The following is a 21,012-nucleotide window of genomic DNA, read 5'->3' as shown; positions in this document are numbered from 1 at the left end:
AGCATCTTGTTTCCACTGCTGTATGTTCTCCTAAAAATAAAATATTATCTGCTGAACAAAACGACTTCTTTTCCAAGCTGTTTAGCAATATTTTGGGTTGTGGGGGTTAAAAACACCTAAGTAAAATCCTGTCACGTGGATTGCCTTTAACTAGGACAATTAGAACTGAATTCAGTAGAAGTCCTTACTCTGAGGGGCTCAAGGACTGTAACTGCCTTTGCTGAGATTTGCAAGGATCCCTGACCTTGCCATTACTTGTTTTTTCACTGCACATTATTATGGTTTACTCACTGTCACCTTTGTTTCTATCAGTAAGACAATAATAGTCAATACTTCAGAATTTTTGAAACATCTTTATTGTTTTGATAAGCAAACAGTGGGTTCTTCTCAAAGTCCTATAAGTAAAAATAAGGCCTGCAAGTAAGTCATGGCAGAGCCATGTTCTCCTGCAGCCTTTAATTTTTTTCACAGTGCCTGGTAAAGGTACAGGAGTGTCAGGATTTATTACAGATCAACCATCTTTCAGACCAAAAGGTTCTATTAAGAGTAAGCTCCAGACTATCAAACTAGTCACTGCTTAAGGTAAAGATAAAAAAAAAGGACCAAATACTGGAAAAGCCCTGATGTGCTTCCTCAGTGATGGGACATGTGGCAGAATCTTTTCTAACTAATGGAAGCTTTTAGTTACAGTTCAAAATAATCCATCCTATCAGTAAACAATGCTGTTAAACTTCTACCCTGCAGAGATACATGGTCCATCATAAGGCACTTCATTACAAAAAAAAAGTAGGGTAAAATTGTTTGCAGTAACAAAAAAATAACCTGCAGCTTTATAGACATACATTACAATACTGCTAAAAGCTTTGGGATATACGATTTTTCTACAGCTCATAAATCAGCCACAACTTTCCACACTATCCCACACTCAACACGAAGAAAAAGTGTGCATAACAAAAAACTGAAGTTAGTTGAAGTTTCTCTGGGGTTGGCAAGGTTTCTGCTGGTGAGAGCTCTTTAAAAAAGAAAATTCTTTACCATAGGAGACACCACTTCCTTGCCAGTAATGAGTTCTGCACGTAGCACAATATTAACATCGTAGGTATCCCGTTAGCACGAAAGAGAGGAAAAAAAAGAGTGTGAGATCGCTTGAGCTCCAATGAAAAAATCTAAAAGTCGAAAAACTGATGCCCTAAACAATGGGTTTTTATCCGGTAGAATGGTTTTTTATCCGGTAGACTAACATAAAACATACGAGATACGTAAAACATCCACACGAGAGCCCTCAAGTATTTGTGAGAGGGCTCTGGGGTAACACAGCACTCCGTGTGAGCTCCCTGGGGCGGCGGGGGCGGTGGAAGGGCCGGGCCGGGCCGCCTCAGCCGCTGGGCCTCAGGGCCTCGTAGCCCTCCCTGAGCAGGTCCCGCCACGTCCTGAGGAACCGGGCGTTCTCCGAGCACTTGCTGGCCAGCTCCTCCACCTGGGCCGACACGGCCGCCGTGGCCTCCAGGATCTTCGCCAGCGAGAAGGCGGCCTGGAGGGACGGCAGAGAGGTTGGGGGTGCCCGGCCCCGGCCCCGAGGGCGCCCCGAGCCCGCCCGAGGGCACTCACGTCGCCGATCTGCATCTCCACCTCCTCCAGCAGCTCCCGCCTGGCGCCTCCGGACGGCTCCGAGCCCTCGCTCCCGCCGCGGGCCCTCCGGGGCTCGTCGCCGGGCGATCCCTCGGGCACGGCCTGGAGCGGCAGCGGCCCCGCCTCGGCCATGTCCCACTCGGCTCTCCCGCGCCGCCCGCGGCACGCCCAGCCCCGGTCCCGGTCCCGCCGAGCACCGCCCGGGCCGCGGGTGGGCTGGCAGTCACCCCCCCCCCCGCGGGGGATTCTGGGAGCTGTAGTCCTGTAGTCCTGCACCAGGACAGGACGGGCTGGCAGCGGCCGCCCCCGCGGGCGGTTCTGGGAGCTGTAGTCCTGTTAGTCCTGCAGTCCTGTAGTCCTGCCCCTGGGCGGGGCGGGCCGGGCGCGCAGGCGCGGTGGGGCTCAGGCCGGCGGGGTGCGCAGGAGAAGCGGAGTGTGCCCGGGGGTCGCCGCGATGCTGCTCCAGCGCTGCCCGTCCGCCGGCCGAGGTAACGCGCCGGGGCCGGCCCCACCAGGGCTGAGCTGGGCTGGGCTGGGCCGGGCAGGGCTGAGGGGCCACTCGGCGCGGCGGGTGGGGCCGGCGGCTGGCGCGGCGCCGAGGGAGAGCAAAGGTCGCGGCCGGGTCGGGCCGGTGTCCGGGCGGGCGCGGGGCCCGAGGGCGCGAACCCGCGGCTCCCCTGGGCCGGGAGGGAGGGAAGGGGGACAGCCCCGCGGTGTCGGCGTGCGGTATTCACCTGCGGCGGGGAGAATGGGCCAGGATTTTTGGGTGACCCTAGGTGTCACCTGCTTTGAGGGCCGAAATAAAGCGGCGGGACGAGCGCCCTGACTCGGGCAGCAGTTGTGCAGACAGCATCCCCACAGCTGTGCCTGAAGAGCTGCCACAAAGTTTCTCCTCGGAGCTCGCCTGGTTCTTGCAGGTTTCCCATCGCTCCCGAGGCCCTGAGCTCCCTGGGGAAGACTCTGCCCCCACAGCGTCTCCACCCACCTCTCTGGGTTTTTTTCCCCACATAATTATGTATCCAAGCAGATACATAACGAACAGACTAAATCTTGTTGTAATAATCACTAAACCAAAAGCCGCTTGTATGTTTTCTTTACGAAAACAAGCATAAAGTTTCTTCTGATGCTGTTTTAGAGCACTAAAGACACTCATTTTGAGTATAATATATGTATAAAAAATATAAATATAAATATATAGTAATAAGTATGAATCATTTATAAATATATATAGGTATAATAAGTATAAATTATTTATAATAAGTATTTATAATAAGTATAAATTACTTATAAATAATATAAATAATATAAAATAAGTATAAGTAATATAAATACTTGAAAATTTTTGTTAAATTATTAATATGAATTAATAATTAATATAAATTATTAATGATGTAGTATTAATAATTATTTTAATATTATTAATAGTAATTAATAATAAAGGTAATATAATTATTTTTTATATATAGATAATATTTTTAAAAGTATAAATAAGTATAAAAAATAATGACAAAATTATCAGACTTGTTCGGAGGAGAGTTTCGCTTCTTTTGCATATGTGCAAAATAATTGATTTTTTTTTTTTAATACTTTGTTTGATTCATAATGCCATCAGTTATGGTCAAATTAATAAAAATCCTGAGAGTTAAAAATTCATTATATATACATATGGATGTAGATGTTATCAACCTTATAGAGTACTTGTTCTTAGATCCTGCCTGGCTGCAGGTAAAGGATAACTAAGAATAATGAGGTAGGATGATAACAGCTTTTATGTCATGTTGGTTGGGTACAGAACTCCTGTTAAGGAACCAACATGGACAATACTCATGTACAGAAACCTCTGTCCTGCCTTCACCAGGCAGGGTTATGGCACAGGATGCTTGTGCTGGCCTTGCCAGGTGCCATTCTCAACTAAACATTTCAGTCAAAGCACACTGGTAATTTCACTTATGTAGATTTGCAGAAATACTTCACTTTAAATATGGGATCATTCTTCATCCCTGAATATTGACAATTCTTTAAGTAAGGAATAGCATTAGTCAAGGCACATTAGTTCACAGATCTTCTAACTATAACTAGTTTTCATACCAATGATATTAGGTTTTATTCAAATCACACGCAATTATTATTTGTTTCTAAAAGAGGAAAATTTTGACATGTACTAGTCCTCTGAAAAGAGTCCTGGTTTGATAATTTGAAACTTTACTTTAAAGAATGCTTAAAGGGAAGCGTCTTTTTTTTTTTCTGGTAAAAAATTACACAGCATCCTCCTAACTTGAAAATTTAAAAATCCATGTTTACTGTTCCTCATCTTCGTATCACCTGGTAGCCTTTGGGAGGGGCAACCCATCATATTTGTTGTGCTACTTGCATCTCTGAAATTTTGAAAAATTTGGAAAACTACCGATTTGACAGAATTGTTTCTGGTCTTTTCAGCACGTCAGTGCTTTCATGCTCTGAAGTTGATCAAGAAGGATTGCCTCCTATCGCCACGTGTCTCACGATGTGCCTCTACTGCTGCTGTGCCTCGCATCACTACGCATTACACAATTCATCCCCGGGACAAGGACAAACGATGGGAAGGTAAAAACATTCCATTCTTTAAAAGCTAGGCTTTATTATTATTGTCATTAGTGAGTTTTAAAGACGCTAAAATGTGTTGCTGGTTTTTTTCTCTTTATGGAAATTCTCTACATTTAAATACAGTAGTAATATTTCAAATGAAAATTTTGCTTGGTATCTCAAAATGAGTGTCTTTAGTGCTCTAAAATAGTATCAGAAGACACTTTATGCTTGTTTTGGTAAAGAAAATATACAAGCAGCTTTTGGTTTAGTGATTATTACAACAAGATTTAGTCTGTTCATTACGTATCTGCTTGGTTTTTTCAGTTGTTCTTACCACGAGGGTTTAGGTTTAGTGAGAGAGAGGTTGAAAGAAATTGGACATTGGCTTATGTTATCATTGTTTTCTATTGAAGGGGTAAACATGGAAAGATTTGCAGAGGAAGCTGATGTTGTCATTGTTGGAGCAGGCCCTGCAGGCCTTTCTGCAGCCATTAGGCTCAAACAGTTGGCTGCTGAGCACAACAGAGAAGTGCGTGTTTGCCTGGTGGAAAAGGCTTCTCAGATTGGTGCACATACCTTGTCTGGTGCTTGTGTGGAGCCAAGGTCCTTGGAAGAACTTTTTCCAGACTGGAAAGAGCGAGGGGTATGTATGAGCATGTAAACACCAAAGTTCATTATTAGATTGTAATGAATTTCATATGTGACTCATTCTGGTACGTGTTAGTACCTGGTACCATTAGTAATTAGTGCCATTTTAAAATACATTGATGGAACAATACAAAAATGGGTACCTTCTTTTTAGTTTGTTGCCTGTAGTTCAACAATGCTACAAGTTTTCTCTCTACACAGATATGCTGTGGGCTTTGCTCTTTTCTGCAGTAGTCCTGTGTAAACTCAATATACACAACATGTCTGGGGCAGCCTGGGGTGCCCTGAACTTGCTTTTGCACTTTGTGCAAAATCCAGCTCCTGTGTACAAGCAGGAAGATGTTTGGTCCTTACCAATGACAGATTTGCTGGATCTGTACAGTAGCTCTTTGTGGAGATGGCCAGAGTACACTGATTTCTGTGCAGACACTGTGGTGGAACAAAGGCCTAAGGTGATTTTAGGAGGCAGGTCCCAGAACAGCCATCTGACTTGCAGCCAGCTGCCCACTATCACCTGTGGGCTGCAAGAAGTCAGCTGTCAACTCCTTGCTTTGCCTTATTGTGATAAATCTTCAAGTTGAACTGCCTTCTATAAAAAGGTCCAGAATATTGATGCAGTATAAGCCTGTGTACAATGTTATTTATAAAGCCATTTTTTCTTTTTTTAGCCTCAGTAGTTGTGTTGATTCTTGCCTGATGACTGCCTCATAAAGTATTTTATCCTCTCTCTTGTGATAATTTCCTATAGAAGTACTCTACTAAACCTGTGCTTGACTGCCAGTTTGTTTGATTATGTTGTTTCTGTTGGATTGGCTGAGAAAACGTAACTCTCTACTTCTTCTATTTTATTTTTTCTAGGCTCCACTTCATACTCCTGTAACTGAAGACAAGTTTGGAATTTTGACAGAGACATCTAGAATTCCAGTGCCAATTCTTCCAGGTGAAGTTTAGTGAGGGAGAAGACAGTCAGCTTCCTCTGTGTCTTTTTGAACTTGTCCATGAATCAAAACAAGTTTGATTCACTGTAGCAGCAAGTGTATGTAGAAGATAACAAGTTACAGAAACACACTCTGAGTAGGTGGTGGCTCTGATAACACGAGATTACCTTGAAGATAGTAGCTGTAGATGTAACATCTGCTATATACAGCTTTGGTTATTTTGCTTAATGTCTGATGTTTGACATGTGTGTGTCTTTTTTTGTCCAGGACTTCCGATGGTTAACCATGGAAATTACATAGTACGTCTGGGCCACCTTGTGAGTTGGCTAGGTGAACAAGCAGAAGCTTTGGGTGTTGAGATATATCCAGGCTATGCAGCAGCTGAGGTACTGATGACATCAGTGTGTGTTTATGAAAACTGGCTTTGGAACCCCCTTCAGTGCAGTCATGATCATTTGTACATGTGTAACATTCCTTTCAGCTGATACGTATTGTGAAAACTGTGTTTCTTTGTTTAAATTCCCTGGCTCAGATCCAGTGAAGTGCAAGTGGATCATACAGTATGTGAATAAATACATAATCTTCATGTTTGACCATTAAAGTCATAGTGCTTAGAACTTCTGCTTTAGAACTTTTAATGAATAGATTCAAAGTACTGTTTCATTACAATGATTTTTGCTTGTTTAAATATTTCCAAAGGTACTTTTTCATGAAGATGGTAGCGTGAAAGGGATAGCAACTAATGATGTGGGCATTCAGAAGGATGGAGCACCTAAAGTAAGTATCTATCTTCTCCATAACTAGCGGTCTAATTATGGAAACTGTGATACATCTGCTTCTACTGCCATCAATAGTCTTGCTGCAGCATAAGAAAAGTTGTAAAATTCAGTACCTGTCCTCCCTCTCTATTTAATTGGATTGATTACCTGTGAAAGTTCTGGTCTCAGAACATTGTAAAATTCTTCTGAGATTAGTGGAAAAAACCTTTTCAGAAAAGTTGTCTTGAAGGAGATTATGTAAGGGTGTTTTGGCATGTGTGAAATCTGGAAACAAGGGAAAGAACTGTAGGAGCTCCTGGGAAAAAAGTCCAAAGGTGGAGTAGAAAGCTTTAGGGCATCTGGTAACTAGCAACATATAAGAGTGTGTGCTTCTGCCTTGTTTGGTTTCCTTGATATTTACAACTGCAGTTGCACTTGCTGACAGTCTGTCTGCCTTGTTGGGACAAGGTACACACGGAGTCTTTATGCTGGTTGGTCATGTTTCTGCATCCAGAAGGTGACTACCTGCCCTAAGTGTCAGACTTGGATTTTTGGTTTTTTGGTGGAATCCAGAACCTGCCCTAAGTGTGCTGTTTTCCTGTATAATATGTTGGGAGAATGTGGCACCTTAGAGTTACTTGGAACAACTTTCACACAGTAGTACTTGACTACATAAATTAGGAGTAGAAGTTATTTCTTAGCATTTATTTTCTTTTTTTATAAAGTTTTGTTCTAGTTTCCTAGAGTTTCGATGAAGTATTCACTTTCACATTAAGTGTGGGATTTTTTTCCTCATTTAAGGCAGGGAGTGAGAAGAAAAGAATCTCTTGTTTTGAGAAAATATAGCCAGTGGAGGTAATACTGTGTATCTGCTGTAGGGGACAGATGCTCTCGTTTTCCAATGCATTCTTTGTCCAGAAGGTGGCACAAGTAATGTGTGCAGCTTCTGCTGTAATGAATCTTCGTTGGGAGTTTGGGTTTGGTTTAAGATGAGAAGGAACAATTTTAGGTGTATTTCTTAACATCCTCAAAACATAGATTCATTTTTCGTTTTTTGTTCTGGGAGATTGTGTCTTTTAACTTCTTTAATGTACATAATGAATGTACCTCTACTGCAGGCTTTTTTTATTGCACTATCACTCAATTCAAGTATTTTAGTTGTCAGTTAGGTCAGCTAGTATTATCTCCAGTTCATAAAGGCTCAGGTAAATAGATGTAGTTTGTATAACCTCCGAGGCAAGAATATCTTCAATGTGTTTATACAGAGCCTAATCAAATAGACTGTGGTTAATGAATGGATTTTCACCTTGCAGACAGCACCATCCAAATAAAAATGACAGTGGTAAAAATACATTGTAGAAAGTTGCACATTGATTCTTGTGTAGATATTGAAGAAGTTTGTTAACTATGAAGTACAATTCTGTCACATTACTGACATGTCTCAAATGAATGAATTTCTAATATTTACAATGTGGAGTTGTAGTTAATTTGTTTTATATAAAGTCACTTCAAAGTGGACACTGTATATTCAAGAGGTAACTCTTGTTTAGTATTTTGTAAAATTCATTCATGTTCACATCGACAATCAGAAATTCAAAGAGTACTAAAAATTTCACAAAATCCTCTGACTCCTGTTTAAATGTAATTCTCAACTAGAGGGAACATTTTCATTTGTTAGCTACAAGCAGATTGCACCTGAGAGACAATTCAAAAACAAAGCAGTAATCTTCTTTTGAACCTATGCTGGCTTACCTTGATTTATTTGGGTAATGCTAGAAAGTTTAATCCAAAACTGTTTTCTTTGTCTTTTTCAACATTAAACTTTCTGACTGAAATAAAGCTCTTTTTTTGTTATAAAAAAATTGTAAAATAATCTATATTCTTGTCCTGTGTGGTCACATATGCAGGTAATGTACTCATACAGCAGTATGCCAATTCCCCTTACCTGGTTCTCAATCTCGTTGGAGTTTTTAATGAGAATTTTTAATAGTTATATTTTATTTAGTTTAATGTTAATGCATGTTTTAGCATGCCAGATTGGAGTAATGCAGTAATGGAATTCTGCAGTAGTGGGTCCTTTTGGGACCAGGGATGATTCAGGTTTTTCAGATATGGTAGTTCTGTCTAGTCTGTCATGTGTGTTGGGGCACACACACACAATGTTTTATGGTAATGTGACTTCATGGGCAAAAGTTAGTGTGAGGTTACAGGTAAGGATTCTTTGTCCGAGTTCCTTTGCACCTTGTGAATGAGCAGATCTGATATAATTATCCTCTGATCTGGAAAGATTCTCTTTTTCAGTGACAAATAGCGATTCACCGTGGGGCTGCTTTACTGGAATCCCTTCCAGGACTTGCCAGGGGTGTGTCATGGTTAGGTGGGAAAGACAACTGAACTGGAACCATAATTTTCAATGGTTTGTAGGTTCTAAGCTGTGTTACCAAACAGTGTAAAATCACTTTAATACTCTCCATTTTCTTTCTGTGAGTTTGGTGTGGCACAGACCTAACTGCTGATGAAATGCTGTACTTTTGCAGGCTACCTTTGAAAGAGGCTTGGAACTCCATGCTAAAGTCACAGTGTTTGCTGAAGGTTGTCATGGACATCTAGCCAAACAGCTGTACAAAAAATACAATCTAAGGGAGAATTGTCAACCCCAGAGCTATGGCATTGGATTGAAAGAGGTATCACTTGCATAATTTTAACAATTAAAGGAAATACCGTAAGACTCTAGATTCTGTTTGCTTTCTAACTAATTTGTGTAAGACATAATAATTGAAGAATTTGAGTTACACTTTCAGACTTCAGAATCTTTGCTGTTTGGAAGCTGATCAGAGCAGATGCTCCCTGAATGTCATGACTGTTCAGCTGCTGCTTTTTTTCTATCTGTTATAACTAGAGGTACTTGTGAACTGCTCTGTTAAAATTTTCAAATTACGGTTCTTTGGGGAATCTGTTGTCTGTACTTGTACTAAATGAGAGAGGGATTTGTGCTGCCTAATTTGCAGGAGCAGGGGTTAGTACATGAGGAAGGAAGGAAATACTTTATATGGACTTCTGTATGTTACTGAAATAGAGAGGAGAGCTGTTTCAGATGATGAGTCGTGGTCTCTGAAGCACCTTTCAGATGAGCCTTTCTTTAAAAAAAAACCTCCCTACATTTGGCATATAAAACTGGGATAGGAATGAGGTTTCCTTTCTAAAATATTCTATACTCAGGAAATATCACTCATGAAAAAGAGCTGTATTATTTTAGAATATGTTCAGAATTTTGACCATAACAAATTCTTTATTACTTTAGTATATGCTTACAGCTACAAAATATTTCTTAAATTATTAGTTTACACTTCCCTAGAGAATAACCACTCTGTAAATATGATAAAAACTTAGTTACAGTGTCTAATTCTGAAATTGTCATTAAAGAAGGGTTTTCGTGTAGAGTTCCCTTGCTTCCAGATGAGACTGTCTGCTTTAACAAACAGTGCAGTCCAGTAGCAGTGGATCTGAAGTAGTTGGTGCTGATGAGCTGATATATCTGTGCTATACAAGCCTCAGGTTTATTTTTACTTTGGACTAGCTGTGATCCAGTCCCATAGACTGAGTGCCCTTTCATGACTGGAATGCTTTAGATGGACTTTTAGGACCCTGTCCTTTAGTTTGACATTGAAGGAATCCAGTTCATGCCTTCCATGGCTGCTGTTTGATGTGAGTCAAAGCCCACTAAGTGGGAGGAATCAGAAGTCCCTCTCAAAAATGTGCTCTTTCATCTAAACTGGAACATTATTATAGATGTGCCCTCCATGCTTGAGCTGATCTTACAGTGCTCAACTGCCCTCCTGTCATTAGACTGTGCCTGGCATATCCATGGTGCAAAGATGTTTTGTGAAATGAGCAGAAAATGGACTCACTCCTGAAAACATGAAAATGCTTCTCTGAGTTCACCATGGGTCAGTGGAGCACTGGAAATGTCTAGGAGACAGGCAGAGACAGGATGATTTGTTTGACAAAAACTACTTAGATCAACTCAGGCATGCTATTTTGTCCTGACCTTGAAAAACTCAAAAGATAATTCATAGAATCATATGAAAAAATAATTCTTTCAAAGAAAAAAGGCAACATAAGCATTGCATTCTGTGGAAGAAGAATCTGTCAAAGTTACTAATACTGGGAATCTTGTGGCTGAATGAAAATTTTGGGTGTAGTACTGGAGTCTCAGTCACATTTTCCAATACACAACATTTAAAGAGAGGCATTGGGAAAATCCTAATTGGTAATCCAAAAAACTATACTGAACAGTTGGTATTTTGCTGTAGGATTTTTTGCATTGCTCATAGGAGTAAATTAAGTTTCTCCTATATGTAATTGTGTGTTTGTCTGTTAATATATTATTGAAAGGCCATTACTTTGCAATCTGAAGTAATTTTTTGTTCATCTTCATTTCAGTTATGGACTATTGATGAAAAGAAATGGAAACCAGGAAGAGTGGAACATACTGTAGGCTGGCCTTTAGACAGACATACCTATGGAGGATCCTTTCTTTATCACTTAAATGAGCGTGAGCCTTTAGTTGCTCTTGGATTTGTGGTAAGTGAAGCTAGTTTTTCATTCTTGCTTGTTGTTTGATCTCCATCTTACGCAGTTTCTTTTCTCTATTTTAATAAGAAAATGTAAATAGAAGAATAGGAACAGACCAAATTAAGTCCTTTCTCAATCTTAATATGTGCTTATGCCCATATAAAACTCTATTTTTGTCTAACTGTTTTGTAAGAAGCATTGAAAAAACTAGTTAGCTTTCTCAGACACACATACTTGTTCTGTACAAATTTTCAATATTGGAATTAATAAGTACATACAGTAGATATTCAAATTCTGTTTGATTCTAGAAGGGCTGAGAGCTCTGATTATCACAGAGAATGATAAGTAATCAGTAATGTTCATGTTCTCTCCAGAGAGGAACAATCAGGAAGGAAAGGAAAAATCAGGAAGGAAAGGAAAAATCAGGAAGGAAAAATCAGAGAGGAAAAAACAGAAGTGTGAACACACAATCGTGCTTTTGTCTTTATACCTATTTCAGTCGGAGATGATTCTTGTGGTAGGGTTATTTTACCTTTATTTTGAAACTTGTTCATTAATTTTGTCTTGTCAGCAATGCAGAGGCAAGCACTGCTCTGAAAGCAGTGAGCTGCCACAGATACCAAAGTCTTGATTGCTGCTGACTCAGGACGTATTTTGTTACTTATCTCCAATAAAACCCACAGGAACCAGAAATAATCCCTTTCTCAAAAGAGAAAACTTCAGCAAGAGAATTATTTTTAAGAGTATCTTACAGATGGGAAATGCAGAGGATATATTTGGGCAAATTCTCAAATGCATTACAATCCTGGGCATCCAGCCCACTGGCAATCTTTTTTACCCCATTTTCTGCTTTCATCATTGCTCCCCTGTGCTTTATTACAATGGCTCACCTAACTGGAAATTATAATTGACTACTAAACAATTTAAAGAACTGTTTAAAGTATGAGAGCACAAGGACATAACAATCAAAAAAATAATTGTTTACCTCTTTTTACAGCTTTTTTTTAGGGCAGAGGTATGAAATACAAATTTAAAACAAGTTTTGCTGCTTATCCCACACATTAAATCATGCTTAATTTAATCTTTTTTATACCAAAGACAGCTGAAAGGAGGTTACAATGCAATTAAATATTTTCCATATTTCAGGTGGGGATGAGAGCAGACTTGTAGCAACAAATTTTCAGATTTGTTTCTGCTGTACCATTAATAGAATATATTTTTGCCAGTACTTTAAGTAGAAAGATCCTAAGGTTACTTTAGAATAAAATAGATTTAAAGACTTGATGTGGTAATATGCAATTGTTTTAACTTCAAATTTTTTTGAAGTTTCATACCTTATCTTTATTAATGTGCATTTTTTTCTTTTTTTAAGGTTGGTTTAGATTATCAAAATCCCTATTTGAATCCATTTAGGGAATTTCAGAGGTGGAAGCACCATCCCAGTGTACAGCCTATTTTGGAGGGTGGAAAAAGGATTGCCTACGGTGCCAGAGCATTAAATGAAGGTGGTATCCAGGTAATTTTTGTTCATGAAGTTTTTATCTTCAAGTTCTCTATAGCCATGCATTTAGTGCTGTAGATTTGGGTTGCAGGCTGTACCAAATGTGTGCTGGACAGAAAAACCTTCTTGCCTTGCTGGCTACTGGCTGCTGAGATTTGCTAGACTTAGGCTCTGTCATACTGAAAATCTTCTGACATATTCACTTTGCTTTCAAAATGAAATAGAGAATCATAGAAGCATTTAGATTGGAAAAGATCATTTACATCATTGAGTCCAACAACTAGGCCACCACTGCCAAACCACCACGAAATCATGTCCCTAAGTGCCACATCTGTATGTCTTATCCAGGGATGGCAACTCAACCATTCATGGGCAGCTTGTGCAAGTGCTTGCCAACCTTTCCTGTGAAGATGTTTCTCCTAATAACCAATCTAAACCTCCTCTGGCACAACTTGAGTTCCTTTCCTCTCTTCCTATCACTTGTTACTTGGGAGAAGATACTGACCCTCACCTCAGTGAAGCCTCCTGGTTCTAGAGGGCAGTAAGGTCCCCCCTGAGCCTCCTTTGCTCCAGGCTAAACACTCCCAGCTCCCTCAGCTGTTCCTTGTAAGACCTGAGCTCCAGGCTCATGAACTCCTTGCCCTTCTCTGGACACACTCCAGCACTTCAACCTCTTGTGAGGGGCCCAAAACTGGGCAAAAGATTGAAGACAGAGCATCACCAGTGCTGACTCCAGGGGAATAATCACTGCCCTGGTCCTGCTGGCCACACTATCTGTGATCCAAGCCAGGATGCCATTGGCCTTTTTGGCCACTGGGCACATGCTGGCTCGTGTTCAGCTGGCAGGACTCCCCATGTCGTTTTTGCTGGGTGGTTTTCCAGTCACTCTGCCCCAAGCCTAAGGCACTACATGGGGCTGTTGTAACTCAAGGACAGGACACAGTACTTTGCCTTATTGATTGTCAGTATAATTGGCCTCAGTGCATAGATCCATCCTGTCCATATCCCTCTGCAGCAGATCAGCCTTCACACCCAGCTTTGTGCTGCCTGCAAACTGACTGAGGGTGCACTCAATCCCCTTGTCCAGGTCATTGATAAAGTTATTAACCAGATCTGGCCCCAGTACTGAGCCCTGGGGAACCCCACTTGTGACTGGTTGCCAAGTGGGTCTAACTCTGTCCACCAACCTTCTCTGAGCCCAGACAGTCAGAGAGTTTTTTACCCAGCAGAGTGTTTGTCCAAGCCATGAGCAGCCAGTGAAGTGGAATTTATATTGCAGTCAAGTATGTTCAGCAGCAAAGATGCCACAGACAATCTTTTGTTTTGCCTGGAATCTTGGGGAAGAGAGGGTAGTACCACTGATCTGTTCCTGTGGGGTCTTCCAAATTACTTGTTTATCCCAGCAAAAGGAACTCCTTTTCAGTGCTTGAGCCTTAAGTCACTGATGGTGCTGAAATTGTAATGTAGTTTGGCAGGTAAATCTTTGTCTCTTCAAGTACAAATACCTTGAGTTTCTTTCATGCACAACTTTGAATTCTGCTTTCTTGGGAAGTTCAATACTTCGTTCATTTTGATAACTAAAGTAGTGTAAAAGGAGAAATTTTAAATATGTATTCATCAAGACTTAAGGTCAGTTGAAAGGGCTGGAAAAGCTTGCAAAAAATGGTCTGGAGTTTACATTTAACAGTTTTAAAGTACTTCCAACCTATTAGGTTATCATCTTGAAAGACAAGGCGTGGCAGTATGTTCTGTACTCCCAGATCCATCTGCCAGATGCTCCTTTCAGTTTGGACCTTAAAACTAGCCTGAGTGTTCATGATCTGCAGCCTGTGTGTGGGCCCATGTCACTCAGCCCTCTGACTACTTTGCCTTTCCTTTTTGAACCTCTTAGTACAGCTGTGGCTTCACACAGTTTTTGCAATACAATTGGAATTTCATCACGGTGTCACTCTTGTCACAGGCACGTGGAGTTAGGCTTTTACCCCACTGTGCATTCCTGGCAGTGACTCATGTGGGTTCAGGAAACAACTTCTTGATTACACCCATGCTGCACATTTAATCAATCTGAGCGTTGATTTTGTCTACTCTGCAGTGGAAATATGTCATATCACATTGTAACATAGCTGTGTTACTGGCTTACTTCAAAAACCACACACAGTCATTGAATTTCTGGCTTTGGTGAAGTAGCCAGATTGTGACTTTAGTTGCACCCTCCCTTTACTCAAAACCTGTAGTTGAAAGAACACAGTATTTTTAAAGTCATTTAGAGGCATTGTGCTAAGTTACACAATAGAAATACAGATCTTGCACATCTCTGCCTCATCTTTGGACATCTTTTGCTTTGGACATCTTTTGCATTTAAACCAGTATGTCCCTTACTTTGCATTGTTCCTAATATAAAAGTATGCTTTGTTTTGTCAGTTTTTTGATGAGGTTTTTTTTTTGTATTATTTCATGTAGATAGATTTGTCTAGGTGATCATGAAGTCACTCTTTTAAAAGACTTTTTTAATACATGGCTTCAGTAAAAAAAAAGCTTTATTGATGATTCACTTAGGAAGAGTTTTAAGATTAGCTCTTCTTTTGCATGTGTTGCTTTGATTAATAACTGTAGCAGTCTGACTCATTTGTATCACTGTAGTCCAGGAATATTTTCTTATGTAAGTCATTCTATAGCTCCAGTTTTTGATTTTGGTAATGGAATTGCATCAAATAGGTGTATAGAGTTGTCATCAACCTCAGCTTTTTTGTTACAGATAACCTTATGACCATGAGCTTCAGTCTTTAGCACAGAGTGAAGGGGGAGAGAGAGTGCACATGTTTTGTGATGCATGTGGAAAGAAGGGTCAGAGTCTAGTAACTTAATCTCTGTAGCTACTATTTCTTACGTTTATTAAAATTGCAAAACAAAGCATTTAAATTCCTATGCACCCTCTATTTTATCAAAAACTCTTGAAAGAGTTTTGTGGGAAAAATGGTGTTGCAGTTATTGAGCAGTGTATGCTGTGAATAGCAAGGGGAAAAACCTTTGTACTGACAACCCTTTTAAGTGTCAAATATTAGACTCACTTAACAGATTTTAAGCCTTGATCTGAGCTAAGGGGAGGAAGAACATGAGGTTTCTTGTCTGTCAGAGGAAAGACTGCAAGGAGCAGGTGTCTCCCATTCTCTAAAGCAGTTTTGTTTTGTGTCTGTATCTCAGGGACATGATGTGTTTCTTCTACTGACTGTGAAAGCAGGCACCAGGTGCCATAGTACTAATAGTGAGAATTACTACCAAAGCTGCAGTATGTACTACCTCTTGTGTTACATGACTCATCTTTAATCTCATTTATTCTTTAGCAGTAGTTGGGTCACAGTGTGCATATGAGTGGTTGCAGAAAGTACTTGATCACCACCTTTCTATGCAATTCAGAGAGTCAGTCAAGACATTCTGTGCTTCTGTCAGTGCTGCACCATTGAATCCTAATAGATAACCAGAATGGCTGTTTTCTGTGGAAAGAGATCTACATACTTAATCTACATACTTAATCTACATCCTACATACTTAATTCCTTTGAAATAGTGTTATGTAGCTGAACTTAAAACTTCTTGTCCCAGAAAAGTAAGTTGTAGTTGTGTTTCCCGCCTGAATTACCTTTCCTATGAACCAAATCACTTACGTCTCTGATAAAACAAATTGCACAGAAGAAATGCTGTGTAATATAACTTTTTTTAGTGATAGCTATATGACTATACAAAAGTAAGCAGTCCTGGGTGACTACAGTAAAGAGGTAACAATTAAGCAGAAGAAACAAAACTTTTGTTTTGGGTTATCTTAAATTCCAAGGGATGTCTTTTTTGGACATTTTTCATGAAATTCTACTACTTGTTTAGTATTCAGGTTACTGCAAAATGAATTCTTTCAGACAGTTTTAATAAAAGCTAGATGAAGATGTGCTGCTCAGTACTGAAGACTTTTGGAGGAAGGATATGTTCGAAACTTGCCTTCAGCAGTTTGTGACTTAGGCTTTGATCAGAGCTTTCTGCTCCAAGTTCTGCAGTCAGTTTGCATTTTGAAGCTGTTCCCAGTCTAAAATCTTAATCACCTTGGTAGTTGAGGTATTCCTTAGTTAATATAAGTGTATAACATAGTATATTAATACTATTGACCTGATATTTGCAAATCATCTTGGCTGTGTTAGGTTTGTGAGTTGACTATACTCTATGACATTATGCTTACAGATTTGGAGTAAAATGGTGATTTTGCACTAAAATATATTTGTTGACTGTGAGCAACTTCTAAAATAAGGAGGAGGGGGACAGGCATGATATAGCATTGGGCACTTTCACAGAAAAAGATTAGTGGGAAAAAGCACTTTGAGGTGAGATGAGATGAGTACAACTTACTGTGTGGAAATCAGGGAAACAAATGGGGGTTTGGGTTCTTTATTTTAAAGAATTCACTTGAGGTTGAAGAAGGAAAGTCATATCAGTGGGTGACACTACTGGAGTTGTGCTGCAGATTAGGCAGCTGAAGAGAGGATATAAGGAAAATGTCACTTTCATACTCAGCACAAGTACAATGTCTGTGTTCCTATATGCATACTATACTCAAATTCCATGAGTAAGTGGAGTAACTGGTGTATGTTTAGAGAGTGTATATGCCAAGTCTGAAAATGGAAAGGACATTCAAGCCTTATGCCAGTTTAATTTCCAGAATGTTATTTTCACTTTAACAAGCAAGAACAAAACAACCACCTATCTTTCTGTTTTATCTTCAGTCAATACCCAAACTCACCTTCCCAGGTGGATTATTAATTGGTTGCAGTCCTGGACTCCTGAATGTTCCCAAGATCAAAGGAACACATACTGCAATGAAAAGTGGCATGGTGGCTTCAGAAGCCATTTTTAGTCAATTAATCAATGAAAATCTCCAATCAAAGACAATAGGTAAGATCACTGTAATTTGAGTTGTAATTACTTTGTGTTCAATTAGAACCACCACCAACAGTAGTAATTAATCTGGCTGAATGAATTAGTTGGAAATGTGAATAAATCATGAAATAGGTGTGTTTAAAATATATTTTATTGTTTATTTACTATTGATAACACAAAATTATTTACCAAAGAAATTAATATTTGCTCAGTTATTCATAAATATTGATCCTACTGCTAGAAGCTCTAATGACTATCTGAAAAGCAAGCTTATGCTTGTGAGTAAACCAGAAGTTTCATTCCTACAAGCACAATGAGAAGTAATGCTTTATGATTCATTGTGTTACTGAAAGCCTGCTGGAATGGGGAAAAAAGGAATAGATTAAATGCAAGCAAAACAGTGTGAGATTTTTCAAATTTGCTCCTATTGTTGTTAGGATCCTGCTTTCATTCAATCCTTTTTTCTGTCTATTAATCTTTTAGTCGTCTCAGCTTAAGACTGTGTATTTTATTTTATACATAATACAAGGACATTGTAGTCATCACCTGGTCCTGACCACCTTGTAGTGATTTGTTTAAGCCTTAGTTGTCCCCTTAAATCTGTAATAAAGTCTGTAGAGAGAGAGAGTATTAGAATTTCAGTCACTCTGGAGATAAGGCACTACAGCCAGGTGCCACATGATGATTATTTTAGAAATCTCCTCTCTGTACTGATAGATTCAGGCCTAATGAGCTCTCATTCAGCTAAAATGCACCAGACACAGAAGGTGTGCTGAACAATTAAAACTTCAGCTAGACATGCTAAAATGCTTAGAATCCATCTGAAGCTATAAACACTGTTGGTGGGTAGTGTGTCACTCCTGTTTGATTATGGACAGGTTTTATATGCTGTTTTCCAGCCCGTTTTCTTCTCTTTGCAGGGATAATGGGCTTTATGGGAAATACAGACTGAAGCATGGTTTTCATATGTAGACAGGGCTTAAAACTGATTATTTAGAACATTTATTCCTATACAGTAGTAATGGAGAACGGTGAAGGGAAAGTTCTCAAATAATTTTCATTTGAAGAACCATTATTTTTTAAGATAATTACTTGACTTCAACTGCACTGTGGTAGATGTGTCAAGTGTGAAATGTCTAGTATTTGTGAAAAGTACAATCAAAGAGTTTAAATCAAAAATTTATAGTCAAATGTATCTCATGAATGTGCTGATTACAAAGGGAGAAATTATCTAGCACTAGCATTATCCATTGGGCCTTAGCCATAGTTACTGAAATGGGACTTTGGTTGCAAAACTTCTTTGGAAAAAGCTTTTGAACCTGACATTAGAATTGCAAGCCTGGCTTTGGATCACAGGTGGACTGTCCTGGTCAGCAACCAGATGCTATGAGTGAATAGCTGTTTTCCCACAGAGGTACCAATGTAGCCACCTGTCTGGTTATACTTTGCTGAAGTTTGAGGTGATTTAATGTTGCTTGTGTTTCATTTAATGGAGCCTACAAAGGAGCAGTACACATCTGCCAACAAAACAGGTCTCTTGATTCAAGAGGCATGCTGTTTAGTATATTCCTAGCTTACAGTTCTGAAATTCTCATTTTGAACATTTCATTGCTAGCAGTTGCTTTTATTCAGCATTGATTTTTTATTTCAAGGATAGTTTTGATGTACTGTAGGTACCTAACAAGTAATGTACTGCCTTAGGACTTGATGTGCAAGAATATGAAGAGAACCTGAAGAAGTCCTGGGTGTGGAAAGAGCTGTATGCAGTGAGAAACATCCGACCATCCTGCCACACTGTACTTGGTGTGTACGGAGGAATGATATATACAGGCATATTTTATTGGCTACTGAGAGGAATGGAACCATGGACATTAAAACATCCAGGTAATTTCATTATTTCCTGAAGAAGATTCTGAATTTCTGTCAGTCTTTTCTGGTCTTAGTTTCAGCTAGTGCACTATGTGCACTTAGTGCAGCTATGTGGTCCAGTGATGAGGCCTTAAAGTGTACAAAAGAAATGGGTGACAAAGACTGAAGCAGACTTTGTCATATTAGCTACCACACAATGTAAATTAAGACATTAAAACACTGTTAAGTATAATTTGATGTAGTTTTTGTCCTGTGAAAAAGGCTACCTTTTATGAAGTACCGCATTCTGATGACAAGGGAAGTTAAAACAGCTTAGTTAAATAGATCTTGAATAATGGGAAATTGCAGTAATTCTAGACTGAAACTTATTAAAAATATATTTAGGACCAGATTTTGCTCAGCTCAAGCCAGCCAAAGACTGCACTCCTATTGAATACCCAAAGCCCGATGGAAAAATCAGTTTTGATCTTCTGTCATCTGTGGCTTTAAGTGGTACAAACCATGAACACGACCAGCCCCCTCATCTGACTCTCAAAGATGACAGCGTCCCTGTGAGCAGGAATCTGGCCGTATTCGATGGACCGGAGCAAAGGTTTTGTCCAGCAGGTAGGTAACAAAAATGTGTGTGTCAGCTGTTTCTCCAAGATGAAAGACTAGGAAGAGTCCACCTGGCCTACTACTTACCTCAGGCATTCTATCTCAATTTTCCTCCGAGAAGGAGGTTCAGTCACAGGTCTTAAAATATGTTAGCAGTACTTCTGTGATGAAATAACTGTTAACGTGTTAGAAGAGAATTAAATAACATTAGCTTGCTGGTAAGTAGGGTACACATGCAGGTAGAATCTGTTCAGCAAAGTGATAGCTCCCTTCTTGTCTTTGCAGGAGTCTATGAGTATGTTCCTCTGGAAACAGGAGAAGGATCAAGGCTGCAGATAAATGCTCAGAACTGTGTCCACTGCAAAACATGTGATATTAAAGACCCAAGTCAGAACATTAACTGGGTAGTACCTGAAGGTGGAGGAGGACCAGCTTATAATGGAATGTAAACTAACAGGAGAGCTATTCAGTGACTTCTGATCACCAACAAATATGTTGGAGTATTTTATGCTGCAGCATAATTGATGTACAGCACTGATTTGAATGTTAAAAGAGTTTGAGACTAATGTGCCATTCTGAATTTTACATATGACTGTTGCATTAAATGGAAAGTTGGTGCCTTCTGATTAAACCCTAGCCTTATTTAAATAGAACTTCTTTACAGGAGCTGTATGGCAGGCAAAAGTTCTTATCAGGACTGACAAAGAAGTTTTGGATCTTGGATTTACTGCTGAAGTTCAGTGATAACAGGACCCATATCCAGAACTGTGCATATGGTGGAATAATTTAGGAATAAACCTACGTTTAAAAAAGTATTTTCTCTCTCTAGATGGAATGATTTTCATGTAATCATGCCTGGCAGTCAGGGAAATAGATTGGTCTAGAAAATTGTCACTGTTTTAAAGTGTTACATTTTACATCAAATTTACAGTTGTGGGTTTTTTCCTGATGATGATAATAGAGAATACCTATTATAAAGTGGTTAAAAAAATAATACTGGCATCTGCATTCTATGT

General features: G+C 39.6%; 2 protein-coding genes across 2 annotated transcripts; one reads left to right on the top strand and one right to left on the bottom strand.

The window, feature by feature from the left end:
- Window positions 1-337: 337 nt before the first annotated feature.
- Window positions 338-1,813, bottom strand: LOC310909924 (renal cancer differentiation gene 1 protein). The gene is made up of 2 exons (XM_083862282.1): window positions 1,609-1,813; window positions 338-1,531 (listed from the first exon to the last, which is right to left on the bottom strand). Exons 1-2 carry the CDS (start codon window positions 1,759-1,761, stop codon window positions 1,376-1,378), a joined length of 309 nt encoding a protein of 102 aa, XP_083718408.1. The 5' UTR covers window positions 1,762-1,813; the 3' UTR covers window positions 338-1,375.
- A 217-nt stretch (window positions 1,814-2,030) lies between these two features.
- ETFDH (electron transfer flavoprotein dehydrogenase) lies at window positions 2,031-20,627 on the top strand. Its single transcript, XM_083860980.1, has 13 exons — window positions 2,031-2,117; window positions 4,066-4,212; window positions 4,608-4,837; window positions 5,701-5,782; window positions 6,048-6,166; window positions 6,480-6,557; window positions 9,076-9,222; window positions 10,982-11,122; window positions 12,486-12,629; window positions 17,377-17,545; window positions 19,232-19,414; window positions 19,784-20,005; window positions 20,282-20,627. Exons 1-13 carry the CDS (start codon window positions 2,084-2,086, stop codon window positions 20,443-20,445), a joined length of 1,860 nt encoding a protein of 619 aa, XP_083717106.1. The 5' UTR covers window positions 2,031-2,083; the 3' UTR covers window positions 20,446-20,627.
- The last annotated feature ends 385 nt before the right edge of the window (window positions 20,628-21,012 follow it).

Source organism: Zosterops lateralis (genome assembly GCF_965231275.1).
Source record: "Zosterops lateralis genome assembly, chromosome: 5".
Lineage (NCBI taxonomy): Eukaryota > Metazoa > Chordata > Aves > Passeriformes > Zosteropidae > Zosterops > Zosterops lateralis.
This window is presented reverse-complemented; position numbering and strand designations above follow the sequence as displayed.

Excerpts from the sequence above, each read along its gene's own strand:
- LOC310909924 (XM_083862282.1), bottom strand. The coding sequence starts at position 1,761 with ATGGCCGAGGCGGGGCCGCTGCCGCTCCAGGCCGTGCCCGAGGGATCG. Across the intron at positions 1,532-1,608 it reads TGGAGATGCAGATCGGCGAC|GCCGCCTTCTCGCTGGCGAA; the intron begins GTGAGTGCCCTC and ends CCGTCCCTCCAG.
- ETFDH (XM_083860980.1), top strand. The coding sequence starts at position 2,084 with ATGCTGCTCCAGCGCTGCCCGTCCGCCGGCCGAG. Across the intron at positions 19,415-19,783 it reads ATGGACATTAAAACATCCAG|GACCAGATTTTGCTCAGCTC; the intron begins GTAATTTCATTA and ends AAATATATTTAG. Across the intron at positions 20,006-20,281 it reads GCAAAGGTTTTGTCCAGCAG|GAGTCTATGAGTATGTTCCT; the intron begins GTAGGTAACAAA and ends TTGTCTTTGCAG.